Raw genomic sequence first — 27,373 nt, 5'->3', positions numbered from 1 at the left:
CTACAACAGCATCATTCTCCTTTCTCTTTCCTGAAAATGTATGTCTAAAACCCAATCCTGCTTACAGGGCAGCTGGAGAGTATGGAGAGCAAGCACAAACTCTGTCAAGTCAGCAGCTATAGGAGGGATCTTATCAGTGTATACAAACAGCTGAAAGGAAGGCGCAAAGAGGATGGAGCCAGGCTCTTTTCAGTGATGCCCAGTGACAGGACAAGAGGCAATGGGCACACACTGAAACACCGGAGGTTCCCTCTGAACACTTTTTTTACTGTGAGCATTACTGAGCACTGGCACAGGCTGCCCAGGGAGGTTGTGGAGTCTCCCACCTTGGAGATATTCAAAAGCCATCTGGACACAGTCCTGGGCAACTGGGTCCAGGTGACCCTGCTTGAGCAGGGGTGGTGTTGGGCCAGGTGACCTCCAAAGGTCCCTTCCAGCCTCCACCACTCTGCAATCAGTGCTCTAGACTGCATTCAATTAGTGCCTTCCCACCATGTGCTAAAGAACTTGGCACACTGCCAGGTACCATCCCATATCAGGGAGGTGAAGGTGAGTCCTTAATTACCCATCTGCAAGCTGCTTAAGGGGTTACCTCACTCTCTAAGATTGCTTTAAACCATTAACATTTCCTGAATTGCTCCAGCTGATAGTTTTACCAAGTGACAGAGTTTCAGACTACTTACTTGCAAAACCCACAGACCCTACATACAGATCTGAAAAGCCTACGCAGGTATTTCCTTAGGGACTGCCTTGTGACAGGGTGTCAACTTCCTAGTTATTCCAAGGATCCCAGTTCCGATTCTCATCCTTGCCCTAAATCCTGGCAGTAGCCATAGGATGCCGCAGTGGTAATAACTTTCTTCTACAAACCTCTAAGAGCATACACACAACAGGACATGCTTTGGTAAGGGACAAGCACATTTCTGGTTTTTACACATCATTTGCTCCTTTAATTTATTCATTTATGTCCTACATGTGTTTTAAAATGTTAAATCTAGTCCCAAACAAGTTTGGTAAAGTAACATTTTTAGTCAGAGGTGTCCAACTGTGGCCATTGTTTTTAGAGCTGCATCTTTTAAAAAAATAAATTCAGTGTTTTATATGAAAAGTTTACCCCTTCTACAATCACAGCACACAATGTTCAACTCGCTGGATTTTTTCAGAATCTTTTAATAAAACCTGCAAACCCTAAAAATATGGCCTAAAGCATCCTATAGGAAATAAAACGACTGTCCTGCAACTTTTTGCTCAGATAACAAAACAGAATTAATTTTCGAAGCTCTCCTCATATCCCCTGCCTGAGGGCCTCTTAGAGACCGCTACTAAAAACTTAATTTCCAATTATTCTTTGCAACTCAAAAGTCAGGTCAGAGGCAAATAAAACCCTTCCAGAGAAATTCAGGAGCCTGAGAAGACAGTTTTTCTTCACAGCAAGAACACAATCCACTGTTACAATGACTGCCATGACTAGCATTAGCGAGAAAACAGGTTATCTATAGCTTAACACAGGCTTTCCTTTCATTGTACACCACAGGAAGAAGGCAAGCTGCTTTCTGGAAAAACTGTGTCAATAGTGAAGACAGAGCAATACGGAAGAGCTGTGAACAGGTAAGCAAGCAGTAGGATCACGGGGCAGTCACAAGGAAAGCTGAGCTGTGACTCAGTGCCTGAAAACAGCAAGAAGATAGGAGGAAAAAAACCCAAACCCCAGAACAGGGGAAGAAAGATTTCACCAGCAGTTTTCCCCCACAACAGAACAAAAAGCAGGCTAGGGTTTTCTTCACATCTTTGCATGCATATTTACAGTTGACTTGTAATCCAAATCACACAGAGGCACATATATATTGGAAAGGAAACTTTGTCACAAAGTCTCCAAAAAGAACCGAGGGACTTAGTGTTTGGATTTTGGGTTCGGGGCTAACAAGATTTTTTTATCTCCATCCTGTGATCTCAATCTTCTTTAGCCCCAATGTGTCTTCCAGCCTTTTAACAGTGGCCTGGAGGAACCTTGAGCCAACCATCTCCTTATGGGCCTCCGAAGAGGTCTCTGCCTTGTAAGCTTCAGAGACTTCCCTGGGACCGAGGCAGGGGAAGAGAGAGCTTCAGGGCAATGCCAACTCCTAAACACTCTGCGGGAGACAGAAGTTGTCAAATGCCCCTCTCAAATGCCCCTGTCAAACCATTTCTGTATTTGTATCTCTAAACCCACTCATACTCATGTCCAAATCAACCTGCCGGACTGCCTCCCAACATACAGTTTCACACTTCAGGTTTCCACAAGGTGCTCAGATATTAGGAAGAAAAGCAGCAAACACACTTACACAAAAATAAAATGTACTGTCTGCACCGCTTGCATCCCATTTAAGACCATCATTTCTCTTTGTCAGAGCTGTCACAAAACCCCATGCAGTAAATGACAAGCCAACTCCAAAGCACTGCACCTAGTAAAAATTTAATATAATAAAACAAATTGAAAACGGCAACATTATTTTAACCATTCACAATTAAAGTGGAAAAATTATAAGGCAGCCATTCATGGAATGATTTTGTGTACAAATGGTTTGGAAAAAGAGACATTAAAATTACAGTTCCATACATGGAGTCAGGTAAACAGCAATGACCACCAATGTTTTTCCCTGGAAAGCCAAGGCTGCTAAGAGATGTAATAAAAAGATGGTAAGGAAGGAGGAAAAAAAAAAAAAAGATGATGATTTATTTTATTTTATAAGAAGTTTGAGGTGAACAGGAATCTGAAATTCATCATAAACTCTCCCACCATACCGCAACCACTCGTCCTCCTCCCACCCCCCCAAAAAAATACAAATACACTTCCCTCCTCTTCTTCCCAAGTCCCAGCACAAAACGGGAAGGAAGAAGCTGCAACATTTATTACACAGCATCTCTCTCTTATTCTGCATAGAGCTGATTCCATATGGACACATCTGCTACTGTCAAAAGCTCCTTGAAGGCTCTGCACTAGTTCCTAAACACACACATTCATTTTCCTGTGTCTCTTGGATAACATTAGCCTTTTCCACCTGGAAACAGTTCTTTAAAGTCAACAGTGGGTTTCTGTGTTTAACACAGGCCATCTGACATGCCACAACTATCAAAAATTCCTATCTTGGTGTGACAGCTCTGCCATCCTCACCTAAGTTAATGTCAGTGCAGCTTCTGCATCTGTCATCAGGTGCTGAAAGAGAAATATTTCCCTTCTTTATACAAGGAACAATAAAAGAATTAGAACATTAGGGGAAGTACCTGAACACACCAGGATCAATGGAAACAGCTTTAGTCCAATTCCTATCACCAATTAAGAAATCATTACCTGAAAAAACAGCTCATGAGAAGATTATAGATTTCCAAGAGGGATTGACAGAAGGAAAGGGACAACATGCCTGACACTTGGTTAAAGTGTTACCTGCTAGACCTGCTGCCACCTTCCTCACAACAGAAACACAGGGAGGGATGGTTATTACAGAGAGAGTAAGAGGAATTTGTTTGCACCAAGGTCCCCTGAGGAGTAGAAAATGATACCAGATGGCCCTGACTACATGCAGTGCTTGGATTTACTGTGACAGATGGGAGATAGGTAAAAAAAGGGTCTATGATAAAATGGACCATTTTAACTCATTAAAATACTCTGCTTCAAGAAAATAATCCTCCATGTGGAACTAACAATTTGGGAAGGTTTGATAATTTAAAATTTTATATTCTCCTTACCACATAACCAAAAGCTTCCTTAGTCACTGCAGTTTCAGCTACAGAATTGAAAATAAAAGTTCAAAACAGAGTTAAGAGAGGCAGCCAAAAGAAAATGCTGTTACTGCTTCTAAATGGGTGGGTGGGTGAGGGGGAATCACAAAAGTTTTCTATCACTTAACCAAGTGCCAAAACGAAAAGTACATGTTATCAGAATTTCTGTGCCAATTTTAAGTTGCCAATGTTTTCATTTAAAATCCCTCACCTGCTGCTATAATTTGGCCTCTATAGTTCATGAATCATTAAACTGAGTATTACCATTTCTGGTGGCTGCCCCAGAAACTGGAAACATGATCCAGGGGACAGGAGAAAAGACAGACAACAAGACCTCTCAGCAGTGGCACCTCTTACAATTAATACACCAGAGGTTATGTCAGCAGTGAAAAGGCTGGCTGCCACATCCTCATCAATACATGCTGAGCCATATAAGAAGGTACTATCCACACGCTGCAACACTGGAACAAAAGGCATGAAATGGGACCCTACCTACATACCTCCCTAAACCGTTTTTATTGTTATATGCAAATTGAGGCTGAAGTGGAACAGTCAGGATGCCAGCTTAACTAGTGGGGTGGTGTGCACATGCAAGTGACAGATGATAGTTTAAAGGAAAAAAAAAACCCAAACTTGCTTACATTTTGTAAAACAGTATCTGGTGCTGCACTTAAGCTATCTCCTGCTTCTGCTGCAGATCTTGCAAACTCTCCAGCTTTTGGAAACAGTTACGTGGAAAGATTAAGTAAGGTAAAACAGTGAGATGATATATCAAGGAAGAAGGTAATTAAGAGGAAATCAGGAAGAACACTAGAAGCTTTGGTGTTAAACATCCCTGTGTATCATTCGCATGTATCAGTAATCTGTATCACTGAACTTTTTAAACAGGTAGCTTACTAGTTGCACATGTATGTTGTAAAAAACAAAAAAGCTTTAAGAACATGTAGGAGAGGATCTCATCCATGTCAGTAATTTTGCAGTGACTTTTCAGAACAGAAATTAACTTTTGAAGGTCTAATGTCAAAAGTGCTTGTTTAGGCCTGATACACTAATTCTGAAAATACTGTCTTGTGGGAAAAGATGATTTCTAATAATTTTGCATTGATTTTACATAGTAAAACACACAAATGAACAAGCACTCCTGGGGATCAGTACTAGATTCAATCCTGGGATACACCTGTATGGTTACAAAGCCAACAAAGCAATCACTAGTCCAAGAGCCAGGCCATGCCCATTATTGAACCAGCAGACAAACAGGACAATGACAAAAACAAAGAATTTAAACTACACGGGCCATTGCGCTTCCTAAGTAATAAATGGCATGAAAAACAGACACACTTATTCAAATGGAAACAAGAAGCACTTCAGTTAGGAAGATATTTCAATCCTTGAAAATCCATTTCAAACAAAAAAAAAATCAAAAGAAAAATATATTTGGCAATGTTATCTTTAAAAAGTGCAGACAGAGTATACCTTAAAAAAGGGTACAGCCTTAAAAAGTTTTCCTCTAAAGAAAGAATTTTGTGTTGAGTCTGTGCACATCAAGCATTCCTGACTTTTCAATGCACTAGTTATTACAATATATTTTGCATAAAAGAAATAGTGCCTGACAAGAGAAGGCTTTGCCTTGGAAAGGGAGGGATTTTTTATCACTCTTCTGCAGTGAGAGGCATCAGCAGTTGGCAGTAAGTCCTCCAGTGGATTCACCAAAACTAACACTTATCAGTAAGAGGCAAATGCAAAGCAAAATGCGTAACAGGTACACTGGGAACCCACCAGGTTGGTTTTTTGTTTGTTGGGGTTTTTTGTTCAGAACTGCTTTAGAAACACTTTGTACTCTATCTACAGCATAAATATTTAACTAAACATCTTGTTTTGCTAGCATTAATACCTTCTTTTTAAAGAAAAAAATCTCCCACACCCCCACTGATTTCAGCAGTTCAGACTTTTGAAAACAAGCTAGTAAAGTTCTCTGGTCCCTCAACAGCTGTCACAATCAGATTTCTACTCCTCAGAGCCCCAAACAGCTCAATTTCAAGGGATACTATGGGTATCTCTCTCAACAGTAGCAGTAGTGTAATCACAGTACCCAATACCTAATTCCTGCTAACATTTTTGGTGCCTGTGCTTTACTGACTCAGCAGAAGACCATCTCCCAAGAAATACTGTCTTTTAAAAACTTATTAACAACTGCATAAACAATCAAAACACTATCCTCCTTGCTTCTATCCTTTGTCTTAAATAATAGAATACACTGCAAAATTCATTTGCACTTTCTTAACCAGCTGATTACCTACTCTAATCCTACACTTTGTCTACATCATTTCTTTCCCATCAGTGACACTTCTGTGACAATAGCAGTATTGTCCAGAGTTCCAAGTATAGCCCACTTTTGCAATACAATTAGTGACAAACATCACAAGGACCAGTCGCGTTGTCAGGACAACATAGAACCAACAGGGGAGAGCCTCCTTCTTCATTACTAAGACTTCAATGTCTCACAAGGCAGCCATCCTTTGTTTTTGCTCTCAGCTGTGAAAGCTGAATTGCAGGATACTTTGGTGATTGCAACTTCGTGATGAGTCGCTATGTTCTTCCCTACTCACCTTTCTTCAACTCCAAATTCCATCTTCCCTGAGAATAGGGCCAGAAGAAACAATTAAAATAGCAAATGTCTTCAGAAAAGAAAGTTACACAGAATTTATGTCCGGCTGCCAAAGTACATTTTGCTACACTAAAATCTTTCCCAGTATTCCTCATTTTGCAATCAAGGTTCCCTCTGAACTCCATAAAGTGGATGGGATGGATGATGGATAAGAGACAATGATAAAAGGAGCAGCCGACATTTACTGCTCACGTCAGATCGAGGAGAACGGTGAAATTCGAGCATTTAGTGATGGTGTCCGATGGACAAAACTAGAGGAATAAGGCATCCTAATACTAGGGCTGCCACCTCCAGACGACTGAGTCCTTTTCCTCCAGTTGATTCAGGTTTGTGGCTATGAGCAATTCCTCCTACTTCTGGGAGGACATGAACTGTGGCAACATAAAGAAAAGTCCCAGCAGAAAACAACATAGCAACTCCGGTGGCATTGACTTCCGAGAGGGCTTCTTTGCTGCTCTGAAATAGAAAAAAAAAAAGAAAAAAAAAAAAACAGAAAGAGAAAAAAAATAAGGATAAGTACAAGTTCTTCAATCAATAATAAAAAAATTCTGTAGGTGTCCAGACACAGTAAGATTTCTATCAACTCTCATTCTCTCACAATGACAATGGTTTAATGTGTTGTTTTGTATCTTGCACCTTATGTGTAGCAACTGGCATTCTAAAGTTGATGTGGGGGGCAGAAAGACACCTCTCATCCTAGTTAGTTCACTTCAGACTTCTAGGAACCCTTACAGAAGAAAAAAGTCACAGGCTGTGCAGAAGCATCTTGTTTGACCATCTCACAGCAACACATAAAATGTCAAAATGACAAAATGTACTTTGAAAAAAATAAAGTTTAGATTGCAAAGCCACAAATTTTAGGAAGGACACTCAAGACTGACTTTTTTTTTTTTCCATTTTTCTAAACAAAGAGTTCAAATGAGATGTTAGCCTTTAAATATCTGGTCCTCTGCTGGTCAGAGCAAGATTTGCTAGATTAAAGTTCCCAACCATCACTCATTCAATATTTCATTTGTATGTACAAGTAAACACCCAAAACTCTTCCAGAATTTCCATGCAAAAAACTTCATAAAGAAATGCATCTTCTGGATCAAAACCGAGCACCTCTTCACATTCATACCAGGATTAAGATCATGCTATACATCATTAAACATGATGAAATGCAAACCCACTCCTATCAGTTTCAAAAATGCTTCCTGAACAATTTCCAGCTCAAGTGTGACGTTAGTTCTCTGGTACGCTCTCAGGTTATTTTTCCAAAGAGCGGAGATACATCTTCTGCTCTGAACTATACAACCACTGTGACAGCCCTTATGCCTTATCAATTCTCTGTTCCTTCTGAAGTGCAAAATGCAAAACCAACTCTTACTGAGCCTGCATCAAGAGAATGCTCAAACAGCATTCTCATTTCTGTTTACAAATGCAACCCTTTCTGCTGTTTCCTGTACTGCAGTATCAAATATAACTCCTTTCCGCTAAGTAAAGGGATTAGCCCAGATGATTTACTCAATATTTCCTCTCATGCCTTGAGTTTCATGAGATCCCATGTTAGATTCTTTACAACACAACACCATAGTGTGTCACCAGCATGGCCCACAGCAGTTAGAAATACAGGAATGTATTTTCATAGGAAATGCTATGAGAAGCAGAAACATTTAATTTGGGCAGAAATGTTAAACTCGTGCAGTAGCCCATTTCACAGGCCGTTTGTTGTATAGAGCCAAGACAAGACTATGCTTTATGAAGTATGAGAGGCAAAAAAGGCTGTTCTAGCTGAGGATTCAACTTCTGACACAGTGTGAAAAAGACTTTGAGCATATAGGACCAAGAATACAAGTTTATTGTTCTAAGCAGGGAGCAGCAGAAAGGACAAAAGACAGAAATCAGCCTTCTAAAAAAAACTATACAAAACTCTATAGAGGAGTTGTATCACTGGTTCTGATGAAAAACACAAGTTATTTTTTGTTTCATACATTCATGTTGCTACCTTTTATCCACTTCTTTAAATCTTCATTCTGCTAAATTTTTCAAGCAGTTTGGAATTATGTTCTGTGAAACTCGTATGATATTCCTTTCCCCAAACTCCACCACTAAGCTACATTTTGGGCAGAATAAAATCACAGACCTACCTTGCTTAGCCCTAAGTATGTCACCATCGACATAACAGGTGCTGCTAATGCAAAGACCAGCAAGTGTTTTCTAATTCGATTCCGTTCCAGCCCAGCGTGCATCAGGAAGGAAACCAGGCCAAAGGCAGCTGGTGCCTGCAAAAAACAATATTCACCAGTAATACAATACCTTCTAAAATTTCCTGAAATCTGAGATAAAGTTGAAATATGAGTTACTACGTTGAAATGCATTGAATTGGAAGATATTCGGTGAGAGCACTGGTGTGTTGCAGTTAAGCCAAATCAACAGAATTCTGCAGACTGCCCTACCTTAATAACAGTACCTAACAGAAACTCATGTTCTGGCTATCAGAGTACACATATTTGTGTAGTCATTGTAAATATTAAAATGTTCATTCTGACTCAAGTCATTGTGATAATCCCCAAGTCTCCATTAACTTATGTAATTTCTTTTTTTGTCCTGATGCTACTACACATCCTTAGATAGACAGTTTCTTTATCTACAGCAGAAAAATTCTACAATTAACATGGAGGGGGAAAAAATTCCCAAAGACAGACAACTGTCAGCCTCCACATGAACAAAGACTTAAGAGCTCTTTTGATTAGTTCATCATTCAGTTTCATTTCTGTTCCCACTGGGAAGCAAACAAATACTTGCTTCTTCTCCCTCTGCTGGCATCTAGTTTCTTATCTACAAGGCATAGCTGTCCTACTACTCACAGCATTTACTATATTTTTGCTCACATAAAGACAACAGCGGTCTAGCCTGTTTTTGAGATTTTGACGTTTTTGAGATAAGACTAACTAAAATATATTGAGCATTTTTTTTATACACAGAATCTTTTTTTTTTAAACCTAGAAGGAGGAAACCATGAGCGAAGAAAAGGAAGAGGAGAAAGACAAAAGCATCAATTGATCAGGATGACAAGACTAGAAAAATAAAAAAGACACCAGAGAAGAAATACATTTCTCTTTCAAAACCAAGTATTTCTTGATAATCTTTCACAGGAGAAATTTTCCTCTTCTAAAATTGTACAATTTCAGAAGTCAGTTAATTTGAACATTAAGAATAATAAAAGCAAGTTTCACTCAGCAATATCAGTAAACCAAGCTTCATAACAAGATGTGACATTGACATTGCCACCTTTGAAGTGGGCTATGTAAACCACTATTTCTTCTATGAACAGTGAAGAAAAGACACATTAGATCTGGATTTCCTAACATTTTGAACATGCAATTATGCAAGCAAGATTTTGGATGAGTGTATGACTAACTACTGTAATATATGCATGTGCTACCATAAGTCAAATATGCTTCTGCACACATACATTCAGAACCTATATAGCTAATAGATATCTTTGCACAAACATTAAGGAAAAAAGATCTTAGCATCTTCAAGAGCCATTGTTTGCTTGTTACCATCAGAAAAACATCTAAAATTTTTTCCTGCAGAAATGGCATATGACTGATGTGGAAGCTACTACAATAATAGAGTTAACCAGAAGTTGTAATTTAATACTCTGATATCAAGTAGTTTCAAAATACTAACCCTTTAAACACCAAACCCCTTTATAACAAATATCCTTCCCATTTTCTTAAGAACATCACAGAACCAAGAAACTGTTGTAATCAGCGTAAAACTGCTTTTCCTCCTTGAATACACTAGCATATACTTCTATGCTTTAGCCTCTAGAACTTCTCCGAATGCATCACTTACAGCAGTAAGAATCTTGGGGGCGTTTTGTTTGTTTTTTAAAAAAAAACCCACAACACCACACTAGCTTCAAAAAAAGTCAGTGTGAAGCTGCCACACTTCTTCATGAGCTATTCTATCCCTACTTTTGGGAGACTCTTCCCAACTGTTGCAATGAAGGTAGGCAGTAGGCAGTCAGAATTCTCTCATTCATACCCCATTCAGACTTAGCATCCATCATTTGCTATTCTGTCATAAATCATACCAGTGCTTTTTGGTTCTTGAAGCTGTACTACTAACCTGTTCGTTGCAATGGCAATGACATTTCCACATTACAACACTAAGGAAACTGAAGATCTTTAGTAATTTCTGTATGCTTTAACAGTCTTTTGAAGAACAAATAAGATTTTTTGGATGATGACTTACCTTGTGCAACATAATCGCAACAAACACTATCAACTGGACACTAGTTTGAGAAGTAGAAGCTGCTGCACCCAATGCAACACCATCAGCTGAAACAGGAGTGCAAATTCATGGATTATTCCTCCACATTAGTTCCAGCTTTCCCACCCCCTCAATGGCTGACAGTACAAAGCGTTGATTTGAGAAGTCCTGCTACTCAAAATGCCATTAACAATACCAACTCAACACATGACTTCCCTTTTTTTGTTAAGCCACAACAATTTCAGGAGATCAGACAACCCTCAACAGGAGCTGTCTCGTATTTCCCAAGACAATAAAAACTATACTGAGAATCTAGTCAGTATTGACACATCCTGACAAATTAGAACCAGGTAAGAAGTTTAGTTATTTTAGTCTTCTGTAGCAGAAGTGGCTTCTGGTCTAAATTAAAAAATCTCCTTTAGATTCTAAGCATTAAAAGAATTTTAATTATTACCCTTTAAATGAATTTCCATATGCAAATACTATTGTAAATACTATTTTTTTACCATTTAACATAAATATATTTTCTAAATGAAATAGGAAATGGATACTATATTAATCCTTAATATATAGACACTTAATTTAGTGAAGAAATATCTTTTTAATCAATATCTTATGACTTGTCTAGACAATAACCTTCAGCAGGAGAGATTAAAAAGCATCATATTTATACTACACATATATAGTGAATTACAACATGAACATGGGTTGACTGCAACTCATGCATAACTTTTTCAGTCCTTGCAAGTCAACCCAAATATGTTTCAATCAAATCTTTGCACTCCACCCTATAATGTCCTTTTTTCCACAAGATTTTTTTTTAAACTTAATATTTTTTTAAAAACACAGGTCAACTGACACACAAACCCAAAGGTGTTTCATACTACAGATCAAACATGTTAACACGTATTGAAATTTAGCAGCTAAAGCAGCCAGCAAGGAATTGAAGAAGCAGAGAGTGAGCATCACACAACTCTTCAGATGGGAAAAATAAAGGAATAATAAGAGTGAAAATACTGTACCCAAATAAAACACCATGGAACATTATGAGCCCTGGAGTATGTTTTCCCAGTAAGTTAGTTTTAGGGCAGATCCTTAGTTCTCCCTGGGTTTTGTTTGTTTGTTTTTTAAATAAAAAGCCACCTTCAAAAACAAAACTCAAGTGTTTCTATCACATCTAAAGATGAGCCACGCAGTAACGGAAGTCCTTGACAAGTACTAACAATAGGTGTCTCATTACCTGCGGCATGGACTACTAGTCCCAGTGTTGTGGTGATTTTGGAGTTGCCTGATCTTGCAGCTTCTGGATCTGAAACGGTCATGAGGAAAGTTAGAATAAAGAGAACAAATACATAAATTATGCTGAAAGAAAAATGTTAAGTATCACTGCACATCTCTCTACCAGCTGCTTGGGCAGTTATATTCAAAGCTACCAGCTTTTGTATTTCTGCATTAGACTTACTGTAAAATAGGCTGATACCTAATACCTTCCAATCACCTGAAGTTCTGCCAAAAAACAAGTGACAGAATCATAGACAATTCTTTGCAATTTACAGGATCATTGATATAGGCAGTAGGAGTTGTTTTTCTTAACCTCCTGAAACCAAATGTTAAAGTTCTGTGCTACCAAGGGGAAGAAAAGCTAGTTTTGCATCCCCAGAATCCAGAGCTACTCCAAGAGTCAGGATGATTTTTTCCTACATAGCCCAATGTTGGCATTTTCCTTCAGGTGAGTCTGGGGCAGCCTCTGTTGCACTGATCCTCTGGCAATTTCTAGGAAGCTGTAAGTTCTACTTGTCAGGGCAGCAGTTGCAAAGATTTCCCTCCAACGTTAAACACCACAGAGAAGAAAAGCAGCCAGTGCTGCTTGAGATCCAGTGTTTTGACTGTAATTGTTTGACAACTACTCTGAGGACATTTGCAGCTTAGCTCATTGCACTACAGGGCAATATCCACCACTACACAGCTGGCAGTGAAACTATTACAAAGAATCACTGCAATGAACAGGGCAGGTAAGTCCTACACAAGTATAGAAACATCTTATTATTCAACTGCTTAATTCCAAACAGTTGAACAGCTGTTTTTTAATTATACTAGCGATCAGTAAGCTGACTGCAGGCGTGCTTACACAGCTAGTTTACTTAAGTCTGCACTGCTGCCAAAACCCAAAGTCCAGTCCTGTTCCTTTCCTCCTGCCTGTCTCTCCATCCTCCAGTCTCTCTCTTCACGCATAGGCACCCACGTAGTTGCCCACTGAGTCAGATCAGGGAAGCGAGCTGGCTAAAAACTAATGTATTCTCTTCAGTCACATTGATCTTCTGAATCAAGTGGAGCCTATTTGAGCAGTTAATTGCATAAGCTGCATTTGGATGACTGTGATGGTATACTCATATCAAATAGGAGGAGATATTCACAAAAAACATTTCTTTTAAATTTGTTTTGAATTGACTAGAACTAAACACACTCAAAGAGAGTCACATTTGATTTCATACCTCCACTCTGGCCTACAGAATTCTTCTAGTTTAGACAAAGTAAAATCTAGCCACCAGGAAGATAACAAAACTACCAGACATTGGTTCAAATGAGAAGAGTGTTTTCCTTCAGTAGCTTTAAAAAACATTGTAAAAACACTACTACATTTCCTGTGACAGAGGTACAGACTAGATAAAACCTTACTTAATATCCTATTTTATAGTATTTATCTCTAACACAGATCATAGTCTATTTTCTCCCGGTATTTGCTCTGACCAGAGACATACAAAAGGGTCATAACCTGTACAAACCAAGGATTCTCCTGGCAGATGCTCACCTGCGTCCCCTTATCTTCACTGCCACTGTTTCCTTTGAAAAGCTCTGAAAATGAGCTAGCCATGGCTGTGGTTCCATTTACGTTTCTCCAGGAGCACAAAGGTAACAACACAACCCCTGCACTGGCCTCCCATCTGTCCTACCACACTAGCCCCACACAAGCCTTTGCACATCTGCACTGTGAACTGCCAAGGATCCAGCCACAACATATCACCCCTCCTTTATGTGTGTGTGTATTTCACTTTTCCTTCAAGATCAATTCCTTAATTTTTGAGGGCCAAATTCTACCATCAGAGGAAATTATGTGGGAGAAAATGTGCAGCCAAAGGCAATAAAATACCTTTTCAGATGACAAAACACCTTTGGTGCATTTCAAGCTACAGGCTGAGCATGAAGCCACGGGCAGTAAACAAAGGCAACTGCAGGCATTTTTAGAGTCTTGCAACGAAGTTGAGAAATCTTGGGACTAAACAGGAAGTATTTTGAAGTGAGGCTCCAGACTAGCACGGGAGTCCAGATGTGCAGTTACAGTAAAGGACCAGAGCTTACATAGTCATTTCTGCATTCTTAATTCGGATAACTTTTTGTTCTTTGCAAATGTTACCTACATGTATGACAATTAAGTAGGAAAAACAAACAAAGGTAAGACTAACCTTAATTTTTTTGGAAAGCCAAAGAAATCCCCTATGGGTGATACTGTAAAACAGACAATAACTCAAGTGTCAAGACACCCTTCAACCCCACACCAGATGTGCTCACACAGTTATTTCATGTTAGCAAAGCAAGCTCTCATATTATGCTGAATTCCAGGACAGATTTCCAGCACAAACATTTCACACAGACTTTGCTTTATGTTTGTAAAAGCACCTACTGAAACTCTGGACATGACTGGTCAAATTAAATCCCAGTAGCATTCAAAAAAATTGCAACTTGCTAATTAAGACTAACTAGCAAGTCTAATGGAAGTGAATCCTTACTCACCATCTGTAGAGTGCACATGAGAGCTGCCTATCTGATCCACCAACAGCATGAAGACAAAGCCGAGGACAAGGGATACACCAATGTAGGCATGCAACCTGGAATGGTCATGGCCATACTCATGTACAACCGGGATTTCTGCTACCTTCTCAGACTCAATCACGTGCTGCATCTCACTCGCCGGGTGATGCTTCCCTGTGGCAGGCAAGCAAACAGATTAGGAGACAGGGGACTAAACATGGCATTGTCACTTTTGTCCTCCTTTGCTGACAGCATTCCTTGTGCTTTCTTGGACAATACACGGAAGTCTTTGTTTAATGTCTTTCTTAGACCATTTTATTAGGGAAGCACACATTTGCTTGGTTGGCCTCTCCTCATACATCTTCAGTGTGGAAAAGCAAAGAAAGCGTTAATATTTTATAAGCCAAGCTACTTTGTTTAAATATTGCATTTTACACACAATTTGATTGATAAAAATTGCTAATTCCTTTTTTTAACTGAAGTTGCCAATTTTGTCAGTATTCAGAGATACTGTCAAGCAGTTAAGTCATAATCTTCATTTAAGTGAGAAAATACAGGATGAGGAGATAAAATAGGTTCCATCCACTAAGAGACCTAATATAATCTTTAAGAAGATTAACTTTATATCTCAAAGCATCAGTCTCTAGTGAAACAAGTTAGCGTTGATATGGACTAGAACACTTAAGTCAGCACACTGTCCTACAAATGTCAGTACCATCCTAGAAACCCAAAGTCTAAGCCCTGGGGTTGAACATTGTGTGGTTGTTTCCTTTCCCTACACAAGCTTTAATTCCATGCCCCCCTTCAAACATTTACTTTGTCTCACTGAGCTGCCCTGAAATTAGGTGAGCTCCAAATCACTCTCAGAATGGGAATGATGATGGCTGGGCATGTTTTTAATTAAGTTTCCATGGTATAAAATGCTTTATTTGGTGCACAGTTCATAATTTAAAAACATCTTCAAGTATTTCATAGGTTAGTAAAAGTGACAAATGTCTCTACCTAAAACGACTTTTAGAAAGCAGAGATATAACATAACTACCAACTTTTACAGGTTGTTGTTTGCCCAGCATGTGTGATCTTTACAAGCAGATACTCACCACACACAAAATTCCCACCAATTTCAACAGAAACTACATCAGTCTCACTCTGAATTTACACACAAAGACAAAGGAGAAGGTTTTTCTGGCACATGCATTTAACATTTCCAGTAGTCTTTGGCCTAGCGGCTCCCAAGATAAATCCATAAGATCCTCCAACCTTGCTCATGACCACAAGAAATTACTGCTTCTGCAATCCCATCTGACACAGAGGACAAACAATATCCAGAAGTACATAGCTTTTTTCAGTATTGGCCAGCAAAGATTGGTAAGAATTGCCTTAGTACATATATGTGAAAGAGACTTAATGAAGCTTTTTTTTAGCAAAATTCTAGGTATCATTTCCAGCTGATATAAACAAAGAATCATGTCTAAGCCTTCTTCTGTCAACAGCATACAGAAATACACTGTTAGAAAGGTACAAGCAAAGATCAGGAATAGGTAATTTTGAATTAAGTTCCAAACTACCATATAGAGCACAGTAAACATTTGACCTCTTGGTTTCAGACTCTGTGCTCACCTGAATCATATATGCTTTCTTTTTCTTTTTTCATATTTCCCCTTATACCCCCTGGCAGAGACAAGACATCAGGTTAGAAAGCCCTTTGGGTGATGCAGAAGAGGCATTTAATGCTCCTTGGCATACTTGTTACTATAAATAGTTGTACTTCCACAGCAGGTAAGGCACTTTACACACAGGAAGTATTACTCAAGTGCTTCCAATGGAAGAACAGATGCAGAAAGTCTACTTCCACATCTGATACCTCAAGGTAAGTCAGATGTTTGAGTTGCATGCTATACTCCAAAGCCCTGAACTACCTACCGTTCAGTACAAGTTGCCTGCATTCCAGAACAGGGCCTTACAACAATGCTTACAACCACGTTTGGCAGGTTCAATTAATATTTGTAGATCTCTTTAACGTTCTGCTAAGAAAATATTTCTTCTTCTATGCTTCTCTGCTAGACCCAATGATGGTATCACAATCTCTAATTATAATTATCTTCATAAAGTCTTCTGTCCTTCCCTTACACTTACAGAATGTAGTTACACAAGCAACCTTCCTGTATTTACACAGGAACTCAGGAGAAATTTGTTTTTTGAATAGAAAATTAAAAAAAAAAAAAAAAAAAAGAGAACCCATTTGCAAAGCTCCAGTGCCCTAGAGAACATATGCACCACAGTCCAATACAAGGAAGCAGGTGAAACATTAATTTCTACTCCCTCACAAAGCAACAGTTAGCACTATATTAGAAACTATGACCATGAAGAAAGCAACAGGTAGCACTATAATATAAACTACAAACATGAAGAGGTCTCTGTCATGTTCAAATGCTTGATCAGGAACTATATTTTCTCTTAAGACCTGACTTGATCTTCAGATCTGCACCTGGGGAGGAATAACCCCGGGTAGCAGTACATGTGGGGGGCCAACAATCAAAAAAGCAGCTTTGCAGAAAGGACCTCAGGGTCCTTGTGGACACAAAGTTTACCATGAGCCAGCAGTGTGCCCTGTGGCAAAAAAAAAAAAAAAAAACAGGCTAACCAAGTGCTGGGGTGCACTAAGAAGAGTGCTGCCAGCAGGTCGAGAAAGGTGATCCTTGCACTCTACTCAGCACCAGTGAGGCCACACCTGGAGTGCTCGGTCCAGCTCTAGACTCCCCAGTACAAGAGAGACATGGACATAGTGGAGAGGCATGAAAATGACTACAGGACTGGAGCACCTCTCCTATAAGAAAAGGCCAAGAAAGCTGGGACTGTTCAGCCTGGAGAAGAAAAGGCTCAGGGGGATCTTATCAATGTATATAAATATCTGATGGGAGGGTGTAAAGACAACAGAGCCTTACGTATTAATTACTTGTTCCTATCTATCCTTTTTAATTCTTCCTGAAGTTTGGAATGACCTACCTGACCTTGTCCACCAGCTGAACTCACTCTTTTCTGAAAAAGACTTCTTCCAAAGTGACTTGAAACAATAACATGCACAAACCCTTCCTTGGTTCCACTTTGTATTTCTTGCTGTTTCACAGGACAGCAATGCTTTGATGACAATACTACATAGAACAATATTGACTAAGCAAGAAGTTTCCATCAGGAATTCTTAAAAATCTTTACTAGAAACAATGTTACTGATTTTAGTTTAATTTTTATCACATTTAACAGTAAGAGGACTAACAGGACTAGCGTACAGCACTTAAGAGAAACTAGGATATTAACTAGATTTTTTCTTTGGTCTAACAGCAAACAATGTTTTCTCAGTATGAGAATAGACAAGGCTTTTGGAGAAGTCGTCATTCATCATTGGAAAGCTTTTTTACTTCAGAACAGCTGATTCATTCTGCTTGAATCAAGGTAAGGATATTAATGTCTGAATTTATTATAATAATTACAGTTCAACACAGTGTATCTCTCCTGTTTGAATCTTGCATTTTTAAAGTTCACTCTACATAATTTTTTTTTTTTAAGTGAAAAGGCAACTTTCATGCACCTAATTTTATAAAAAAGAGAATGGCAACAAACAAAACGGAGGACAGCACACATTAGGGCTTTCCCAACATCTGCGGCTTAAGTGACAAAAGTAAAACTTCTGTCATTTTGGGGAGGTCTTTCGGCTGGCAACTACTCTTCAGGAGTTTTAGATATTCACAGCAAAAACTTGACTTACTCGAGTCATCTTCTTGCTGGAGTATTCGTACATCTTGGAAGAGACACAATTGTACGCCCATCCCACTGTACAAAATGTTGGCACAACACCATTACTACAGACAAAGCACATCAGAATAGGCTTGGTAGCCCTTGAAAGATTTCACAAACGTATCTTTGCCAAACAAGATTGGTCAATAAAATAACCACACAAGATTGTTGCCATCTATATTAAAAAGTTAACTTTGCTTCAGATCATTTCAAGCCATAAAATATAGTGGGTAACTTGGGGCAATGTTTCTGACAGCAGTTATGCAGTTTCACCACTTAAAATAAAGGAAGGTCGCCAAAGGAATTTTATTTGCTGGTAATACTCAAACCAAGGTTTCACTACACACATACATAGGTTTATGATCAAATAATAGTCTGAATCATGATATGCTATTTGTTCTCAGCCTACAAGGTCAAAAATTCAAAGTTATTTATTCTGTTGTCTGTGGGAAAATACAGAAGTAATAGTAAATGACTTTTGTATCAATGACAAACACCTGTTTTGATAACAAACAACCAGTCTCAGAGTTATATGACACTTGGAACTGGGAAAACAAAGATCTCTCTGATGTTCCCTTAGGCACATTTCTAGGTTTAACTATGTAAATGGAAGAATTTTAAAAAATATATAAAAATGCACTGAGACCTGTTAAGTTCTCAGAATCTTAAGCTTAACTTTGAATATCCTGCTTTTTAAAGAAAAATATTAGAAATATTTTTTGCAGTTAAATCTATAACTTCCGTGAATTTTTCCTCTTTGCAATACAAAAAATTCTTTACAGACAGACTAGCTTTAGACATGATACTGTGAGTTAAGAATTGAGTCTGAATTCATTCACAGAACAAATTCTTTTTTCCTAGGTAAATACTTCTGATATTACTACTGCAGTAATAGGAAGTGCCTTCTTTCTCTCCGCATACTGAACTTCACATTGTAGAGCACATAGCTCTAAACAGCAGGCTGTAGATTTCATATGTGAACAGTATGCCCCATGTAATGGAAAAAAAATAAATTAAAAAAATGTAAACGTTCACAGCAATTCTATTTACTGCTAGCCATATCATTACAAGAAAAATTCAGTCTACTTAGAATTACAATTAAATGGAGAGCAAACCCACAACTACAGCTCATTAGAGACATCCTACATTAGAGTGCACAAATTACAGTACAGTATAAAAGCATAATCAGACGTTCTTTCACTTCTTGATAGAGGATAATTTTATATATTATCTTCTGTTTACTTTAAGCAGAACAACATAAATTTAGTGGAAACTAAACGAGGATAAATTAAGCATATTACTAAAAAGAAATTTAAAACAGTGTAGAAACAAGAAAAAAGTAGTAGTACAAGAAAAGCAAAGTATTACAATTATCTCTCAATCCCAGATTAGCAACAACGGTACATCAGACACTCGCAAAGTTCTCTACAGCCTCAACTTTATAGTGCTTTCTCCTGTGACCACTAATTTGTTGCTGTTTACCTTCAGACAAATTTCTGATTCTGACCATACTGGAAAAATCTCATACATGCAATGGTAATGTAATAGCACAAGACTCCAAGCTAAAGCAAGATTTAAAGTGCACTCCAAACAGAGGTAATGAGCCCTGACCATTTAAAATGATGTCATAACCTCAAACTGAGGTTTACTAAGACTTTGGGGTATAAGATGTGCTCCACACTCATGTCCCTACAAGACACGTAATTGCTGTTAGCTTTGAGCTATTCATTAGAGGCTATGAGGTTTTGAAGACCTTCGTCAGCATACTAGAGCTGGATGCTGGAGCTTGGAACCACGCGCAGATATCTGCTGGTAAAGGACACCACCACCCAAGAAAACAATGCCTCCTATTCTGTGAGTTAGCCCTATATAACCATACTTTGATATACACGGCTGAAAATTAACTTAATTCCAAGATGCTCTTCAGCTTCAAAGGAGGAAATTCTTATGAGGGCAAGTACATATAGATTTATAAAACACCTCCTGCAATTGCTTTAATGAGAAGCAATCTAAACTACAAAAAAAGCACCAGCAAATATTCCACAGTTTCATTCTCTGCCAAAGGCATCCTTACACCTCCTTTGAAGTTCCAGTGAAAGTTAAACTTCAACTCTCCCCAGAATAAGGAAGCTACACATGACCTGGCATAAAAGGCTGTGGTTCCATGAACAGTACAGTACCTGGACCTGCAAATGACTGGATCACTCAGCAAGAGTCATCGATCCACAACCTGACCACATCCCTCTGTCGAATCACCATAAACATGCAATATCATCCCCATGACAGTTTTTGATTCCATGCCAGCTTTGTGTCATGCTGCCGTGAAACCCTTCCACCAATCTCATGTTAAAAGCCCTAGAAACAAGACCCAGTATATTATAACACCATCACCTAAGTTATCTTGAAAAAGGCCATCTGGGTTCGGTTCTTACCCTCCAAGATGTCTTCATAAAGTGCATGTACTCCTTCTGGCACAATGACAGCCAAGGCAGTTCCACACAGCAGCCCAGCACCCAGAACAGTCACCAACTTTAATCTCTCCTGCAAGCAAGTACAAAACAAGTATCATCTTTAAGAATGAAAATGCTTTCTTCACTCTCCCTCATTAACTGAAGTTGAGGCAGGCGGCAGGGGAAGAATGATCCACAAAACCTCTTGCTGATTTTTATTCAAGAGCCCCAGTTGCATAATCCTATATTTCTAATGATTAACTTTCTGAAAAGTGAACATATCCAGTGTCCAATGCAATCAACTAAAGTAGGAAATGAAAGTTAAAGATGACCCATTTGACTGGTAACATCAGACAAGAAATGAAACATAGCATACTTGAAAATAGCAAAAATTGGTATATTTGGGACTAATGATTATTGGGGGTCTAATTCATCCTCTAGGGCCTCAAACTATAAGGCCTGCAGAGACAAAGAAAAGTTGAAAGTGCCTGAATTGATGCATGTTTGCAACTATGTTTTATCTCCATTCTGGGTTTCTTTTCAAGTATCTCCTTCCTACTAGAAATCATACTTAAACATGCAAGTTCTCTAAAATCTCTGCTGGGTATGGCACACTGCAAGTTAAATTGCCTGTTCCACAAAAAAGCCAATCTAAATAATAAAAGAAAGCACAAGAAAGAAAAATAGATTACCAAAGCAAAAACAGAAAGACAAGAGAACCCATAATGTAAATGCATCTACAGGTACAAATACATCGGTCCGAGTACGAGTGTAAACTGCTAAGTCAGCTATATTTATATAACACAGAAAACAGCTAAGAAAAGTTTTAGGACTACAGAAGGAGAAAAAGACTTTACAGGAAAAAGGCAGCAGGAGTTCTACTTTCACTTACAGGTTTAGAGACCGAAGAAATGAAGTTAAGCTGTTATAAGACTGTTACATGATGGATGAACTATATTTCAGTCTCTGAACCAAACAGCCACTCTTGTGCAGAAGCTTGTCCTTAAAACTGCCACATTTTAATGGCCTTCTATTTAATATGGTATCATCAAGGAACAGACTTTCTTTAAAAACAAATTCCTTTTTTATCCACAGTTTTATAAGAGAAAGATACTTCTTTTGTACTCGAAAGATCTGATGATGTGTTTGTTCCACATATTTAAAAAAAAAAAAAAAAGGGTGCCAGGTGAAGTTTTAGAACTACAGTATCACAGCACTTGAAGAATGTGAGGTAGCTACAAAATATGGCAGAAGGGACCAAATCCCCCAAATAGCTCCAAAACCAGAATTACCAAAAAAAAATTTATAAAGGCTTACTCAAATGAAAGTTTCAATAAGGGACCTGCACCAAACTGATAATGGTGCTAATATACATTTCATGTCAGTCTTTTTTTCTTTTTAATCCAATTCGGAGATGCAGAAATGCAGAACAGTGCTTATTGTTTTTCCAATCATTTCTAAGCCTTCCAGTGGCATTTTGAAAGGTGTTAAAGATTGTAAAGGTATTTAGGACAATATAAAATGATCTTCTACTCTCCATGTAATTACAGACCATGGCAATCCCCTTTCCCCTCTGCAAAGGTAGGTTTTAAAATAGATTTGTTACATTAAGTATTGCAAACCTGCAATTAAACCTTAACAAAAATATATAAACAATGTCTTTATAGTAGTTTAATTCATATTTCAGGAAGAATTTCTGCAACAAGATTAAAAAACACACACATGAGAGCTTATAAGTACTTGCCACTATTAGTAAGGGTTATCTTCCTAGTTGTATTCAAATTTGGGACAAAAAACTTAGAGAGATAGTACCCCTCCTTCACCCTTCCCAAAGCAACTAAATTCTGTTTTACCAATATAAGAACAGTTTACTATTACGTTTTGCTTCCTTGTGACTACAACAGCGACAGGGTAAAGTCAAAGCCAGTTACTGAAAATCCAATTATATAAACATCTAACAGACTCTAAAATATAACAGCTTGCAGAGGGTGTTTCTCATCATTTCTGTAAGAGCCCTTACCATATCACATGTAGCAACCACAAGAGTTTAGATCCTCATAACAACTGTGTAGCACACATTTTGTGGCAGAACCATCATCATCTTCCATGCACAATGAGATGCCTGGGTGCTACCAAAATACTAACATTAACTACTGAGGACCTGGAGACAGAGTTCAGTGTTTGACAAATGGGAAACCACTTGTTGCATATCCTTATTATGTCATCCATTCTCCTTCATGCACCACAGTGATACAAGTTGTTTAATCTCACTGAAATAGGCAACACTTGCATAGAAGAAATAGGAGGCTCTAGAGAGGTACACAACTAGCTTTCTGAAAGCAAGCTGAATGTGACCATAAGGAAACAATTAGAGCATCACTGGGGAAAATTCAAGTAGTAATATACAAGAGCTGAAAACACCTGTAAAGTTTCCACGAACATGCACTGTATACTGGCATATATAACAATTAGACTTGGTAAATTGTGATACAGTGGCAATCTACATGAAAAGACAATCTTCAACACCCACTGTTCATAAAGTCATTGTGCAAAAATATAGTATCTTACAAGGAAAAACAAGATTATTTTTATACTGCAGCACTATAATCTCTTTTACATACATACATAAACACAGGGGAAAAAGCATGAAGTAATACTGGTTTATTACAACTACAAATACAGAGTACCACTTGCCTTTATTTGGGCATCTGTGAGTTTTAAAGATCCATGAAAATAATACACACTAACAGATTACTGTTTCAAGAGAAGTCTCCACCTCCTTTTCAATACAAAATACCTAAACACGGTGAATACAGCAATATAACAATTGCAGCCTACCCAGACAGGCAAAAATCATCTAGTTTTATCCAAGAAATCAAGCCATTTCAGTTACAAAAACATTTGTGTGTCTGTTGGTAAAAACAAGAGCAACACAATAAATAATGCTAAAAAATGCATGCGAAAAATCTTAAATTCCTCAAATTAGCAAACTGTTCCACTGCTCAGTATTTGGTTTAAGTCTGCATGGCATGGAAACTCTTGCTTGGACCTATCAAAAACTCACACCTCCTTTCAGCAGCAAGCAGTCCCAGTCCAGTCAACACTGCCTGCCTGTCTTACACCAGCAAAACTTTCGAACTGCTAGAACTCGATTTTTTTTTAATCTTTTGCATTTAGACTACAACTTAAGATACAGCCTCAAGAACTGGTATAGTGTTGTTTCCAGGCAAAGTTAGCCCAACAGAGTACTGTAAATTAGGATTAAGCTGAAAGGGTAGATCTGCAAACAGAAATAAAATGACATTCTGTTCAGTCTGCCCTTTTATCACCAATGTTTAGTCATACCTGGCCTTGCTGGAGTTTTATACTTTCAAGAATATCCAAATCTAATTAAAAGTAGAAACTAGCATGAAATCAGAACACAACCAATAGGTTCCAGAGGAAAAAAAAACACATCTGAAGGAATGTATTAACACTAATGAATAATTTTTTTGTTCTCCAGCATCTGGGGAACAGCTTTACACACTATGTAAAGCATTCATTTTCGTTTTCTACTTAACCATTATAAGTGGCCAGTGGGAGGAGGCATTTTTCCTCACTAGGGCCACCTGCAAAACTTTCTGCAAACCACAGAATGCACAGTCCAAGCAGACATTTCAGTTTGAAATTGTACTTTTTGCAGAGCCCTAAGCAATCATTTTAAACAAAACAATTCTAATTTCTAATTAGACACTTCCAGGATTAGCTAGCATTTGCACATAATTTGCAGAGATTCTGCTCCTCTTTTAAACCAGCATAGCATGTGGATCCTTAAAGTATCAAATTTAAATCAAGTGTAAAACTGAGTCAAGAATTTCTGAGAGTTTGATACCACAATAAACTTGACTGTGCATGTGTGTACTGTTGCTAAAATACTGCACACATAAAAGGCTAATAAGTATGTGATTACTGCTTATGCAGAGTGCTGGTTTTGGATCCACAACGGATCTGTATTTCTGCAGCTGTTGGGAGCCCCAAAAGGTTTAGGAGCCCACAGATTCAACTATATAAATAAACCACATAAACCCAGATCAAGAACTCTACCTTCAGACAACACTGAATATGAAGTCAGAGACAACAGGTGACTATCAAGCACACACATGTGGAAATGCAAAATTAAATAAGAGAGAAAATATTAGCATGCTATGCAGCGTTCTCGGTGAATTTGCAAGAAAATCCTTTGTAGGCTTCAGGGCAAACGTGAGTTTTGAAGAGCGAGACAGTGGAAGCAGCAGCATTTAAGACATACAAGAGAACATCCATCAAAGCATCAGATGAAGCACTGGCAAAACGGAACTACGCTAATGTTTATGTAACGACTTCAGAATATATTGTCATGTTTCAATCCATTTGGGTGAACTGTAGTCTTAGCAAAATGAACAGCCTTTCCTTCCATGCTGCCCAGGGTCTGCTGCTCCCAAAGCCTCTTAGTAATAATGGGACCAGAGAGATGCAACCAGCTCTATGACTTGAAGGAAGAACAGGTCACATGTCTCTTCCAGCACTTTACTTTCCAAAGGCAGCATGGCTCCCAGGAGAAATGGGAAACTTCTGGTAAGAGGTTGCTACCATCTTAGAACAACTAAACTCTCACTACACCACACCTCTACACAACTGTCATCATTTAGAAAGAGAAAAACCCCTCAGGCATCAGAGGCTATTAGGAGATTTCCAGTGACTGCAACAATGATCATCACCTTAATAATTTCTTAGAAGCACTCAAATACCTCCACTTCTGAAATGCCATACCGCTTGGAAACTCATTCATTCTACGACAGTCTCCCTCTCCTGTAACAAACATAAAATGGTCTGTGTTGGAAGGGACCTTAAAGATCATCTAGTTCTAGTTCCGACCCCCCTGCCATGGGCAGGGACACCTTCCACTAGACCAGGTTGCTCAAAGCCCCCTCCAACCTGGCCTTGAACGCTTCCAGGGGCGGGACATTCACAACCTGTTCCAGTGCCTCACCACCCTCACAGTGGCAAACTTCTTCCCTACATCCAATCTAAATCTACCCTCTTCCAGTTTAAAGCCATTACCCCTTGTCCTAGCGCAACAGGTGCTGCTAAAAAGTCCCTCTCCAGCTTTCTTGGAGGCCCCCTTTAGGTACTGGAAGGCTGCTGCTGTAAGGTCTCCCCTGAGCCTTCTCTTCTCCAGGCTGAACAACCCCAACTCTCTCAGCCTGTCTTCACAGGAGAGGTGCTCCAGCCCTCTGATCATCTTCGTGGCCCTCCTCTGGACTTGATCCAACAGGTCCACATCCTTCTTATGTTGGGGGCCCCAGAGCTGAACACAGTACTCCATGTGGGGTCTCATGAAAGCAGAATATCTTATGTATCCAAGATATTTTTCCAAAAGAATGCCTTGAGTTACGTGGACAGTGACATAACTTGAAGCTGCATTGTAATCAAACGGCTAAGGTTTAATTTTCAGCAGCACAAGCTGTGAACAAAATTGTGAACCAAACCACAGTCTTCTGAGGACATTTTTGGAATTGTTTTTAAAAGCCCTAAATTGAGTAGCCCATAGACACATAATAACAGTTAATCTCCGACTTTAGTAGTCTCTGACACAAGCTTCTAAGAATAACCGCGTCCAGCTCCTATCAAGTCTTTCCCCTACATGCTGAGGCTTTGCTTCATCTGTAGCTGAGATGCTGGGCTCAAGTCTGGCACATTTAAGTGACTTTTATACACACTGTAGAACAAGCATAATTTTACACTGCAATTTCGAATGAAAATTAATATCACATTTACAACTTCCTTAAAAATCTTTTGAAGTTACAACATCGCCCCTAACAGCACTGCCGTACTTGCAAGAGGACTGCACTAACTCCTCCTGGAAGATCTTTCCCTCTAGTTTCTCCCTTAGCAACCAACCAGCACTTTGGCAAAGCTGTCTTACCTCGGAAAAATTAACTGCCAAGGGGATAATTCCTGCCACATAGCAGGCGACCAGCATGGCCAGAGACAGCAGGCAGATGGAGCGGAAGTCATCCATTTCGCTGCTTTCTGTCCGGTCCCTTAAAGTGAAATTCAACAGCAACTTTTCCACCTCGCCCCGCACGCCTTAACCCGTGCAGACACCGAGCTCCCAAGAAAGGTTTTCAGCCATGTCTCTCCCGCCCGGCGGTTCCGGCCGGTTCGGCCCACGGCGGCGGCCCCTCCGGGGCCCGGCGTGCGGCAGCCGCTATCCCGCCGGGGCCGCCCGACACCGCTGCAGGGGGCGGGCAGGGACCCCCGGCGCGGCCGGGGGAACGGGCAAGAAGGGCACCTGCGCGGCTGGGGGGCCGGTGGGAGGGGGAGCGGCCCGGCCCCGGGGCGGGCAGGCCCGGCCCTCACCTGAAGGCAGCGGGACCTTCCCCTGCGTCCCACTGCCCCCGGGGGGGGTGGGGAGGAAACAGCGGGCGCCGAAGCGGCTCCTCGCGTGAAGGGCGGCCTGAGGCGGGCTGCGTGCGCGGGGAACCCGCGGGGCCGGTTCGCGCCTCCCCTCCTCCGCCCGCCGCCGCCGCCACTGCTGCCTCGGAGGCCAAGTGGCACCTCCGCGACCTAGCGCTTCCCCTTCCGGGTCACCACCACCCCGGCGCTTCCCGACTCC

General features: G+C 39.5%; 1 protein-coding gene across 2 annotated transcripts; it reads right to left on the bottom strand.

Moving 5' to 3' along the window:
* Positions 1-2,436: 2,436 nt before the first annotated feature.
* On the bottom strand, positions 2,437-27,302 carry SLC39A9 (solute carrier family 39 member 9). Of its 2 annotated transcripts, XM_075030500.1 has the most exons (8): positions 27,118-27,302; positions 26,681-26,798; positions 20,719-20,827; positions 14,477-14,668; positions 11,928-11,996; positions 10,670-10,755; positions 8,551-8,685; positions 2,437-6,877 (listed from the first exon to the last, which is right to left on the bottom strand). In XM_075030500.1, the coding sequence occupies exons 2-8, from the start codon at positions 26,774-26,776 to the stop codon at positions 6,647-6,649; spliced, it is 918 nt and encodes a 305-aa protein (XP_074886601.1). In that variant the 5' UTR covers positions 26,777-26,798; positions 27,118-27,302; the 3' UTR covers positions 2,437-6,646. The 2 variants fall into 2 exon arrangements, with proteins under 2 accessions (XP_074886601.1, XP_074886600.1); XM_075030499.1 differs by lacking the exons at positions 20,719-20,827; positions 26,681-26,798; positions 27,118-27,302 and adding an exon at positions 18,258-18,561.
* Between the last annotated feature and the right edge of the window lie 71 nt (positions 27,303-27,373).

This window comes from Buteo buteo, chromosome 6 (genome assembly GCF_964188355.1).
Source record: "Buteo buteo chromosome 6, bButBut1.hap1.1, whole genome shotgun sequence".
NCBI classification, from domain to species: domain Eukaryota; kingdom Metazoa; phylum Chordata; class Aves; order Accipitriformes; family Accipitridae; genus Buteo; species Buteo buteo.
This window is presented reverse-complemented; position numbering and strand designations above follow the sequence as displayed.

Excerpts from the sequence above, each read along its gene's own strand:
- SLC39A9 (XM_075030500.1), bottom strand. The coding sequence starts at position 26,776 with ATGGATGACTTCCGCTCCATCTGCCTGCTGTCTCTGGCCATGCTGGTC. Across the intron at positions 14,669-20,718 it reads TTATGAAGACATCTTGGAGG|GGAAGCATCACCCGGCGAGT; the intron begins GTAAGAACCGAA and ends TGCCTGCCACAG. Across the intron at positions 8,686-10,669 it reads TTGCGATTATGTTGCACAAG|GCACCAGCTGCCTTTGGCCT; the intron begins GTAAGTCATCAT and ends TGTTTTTTGCAG.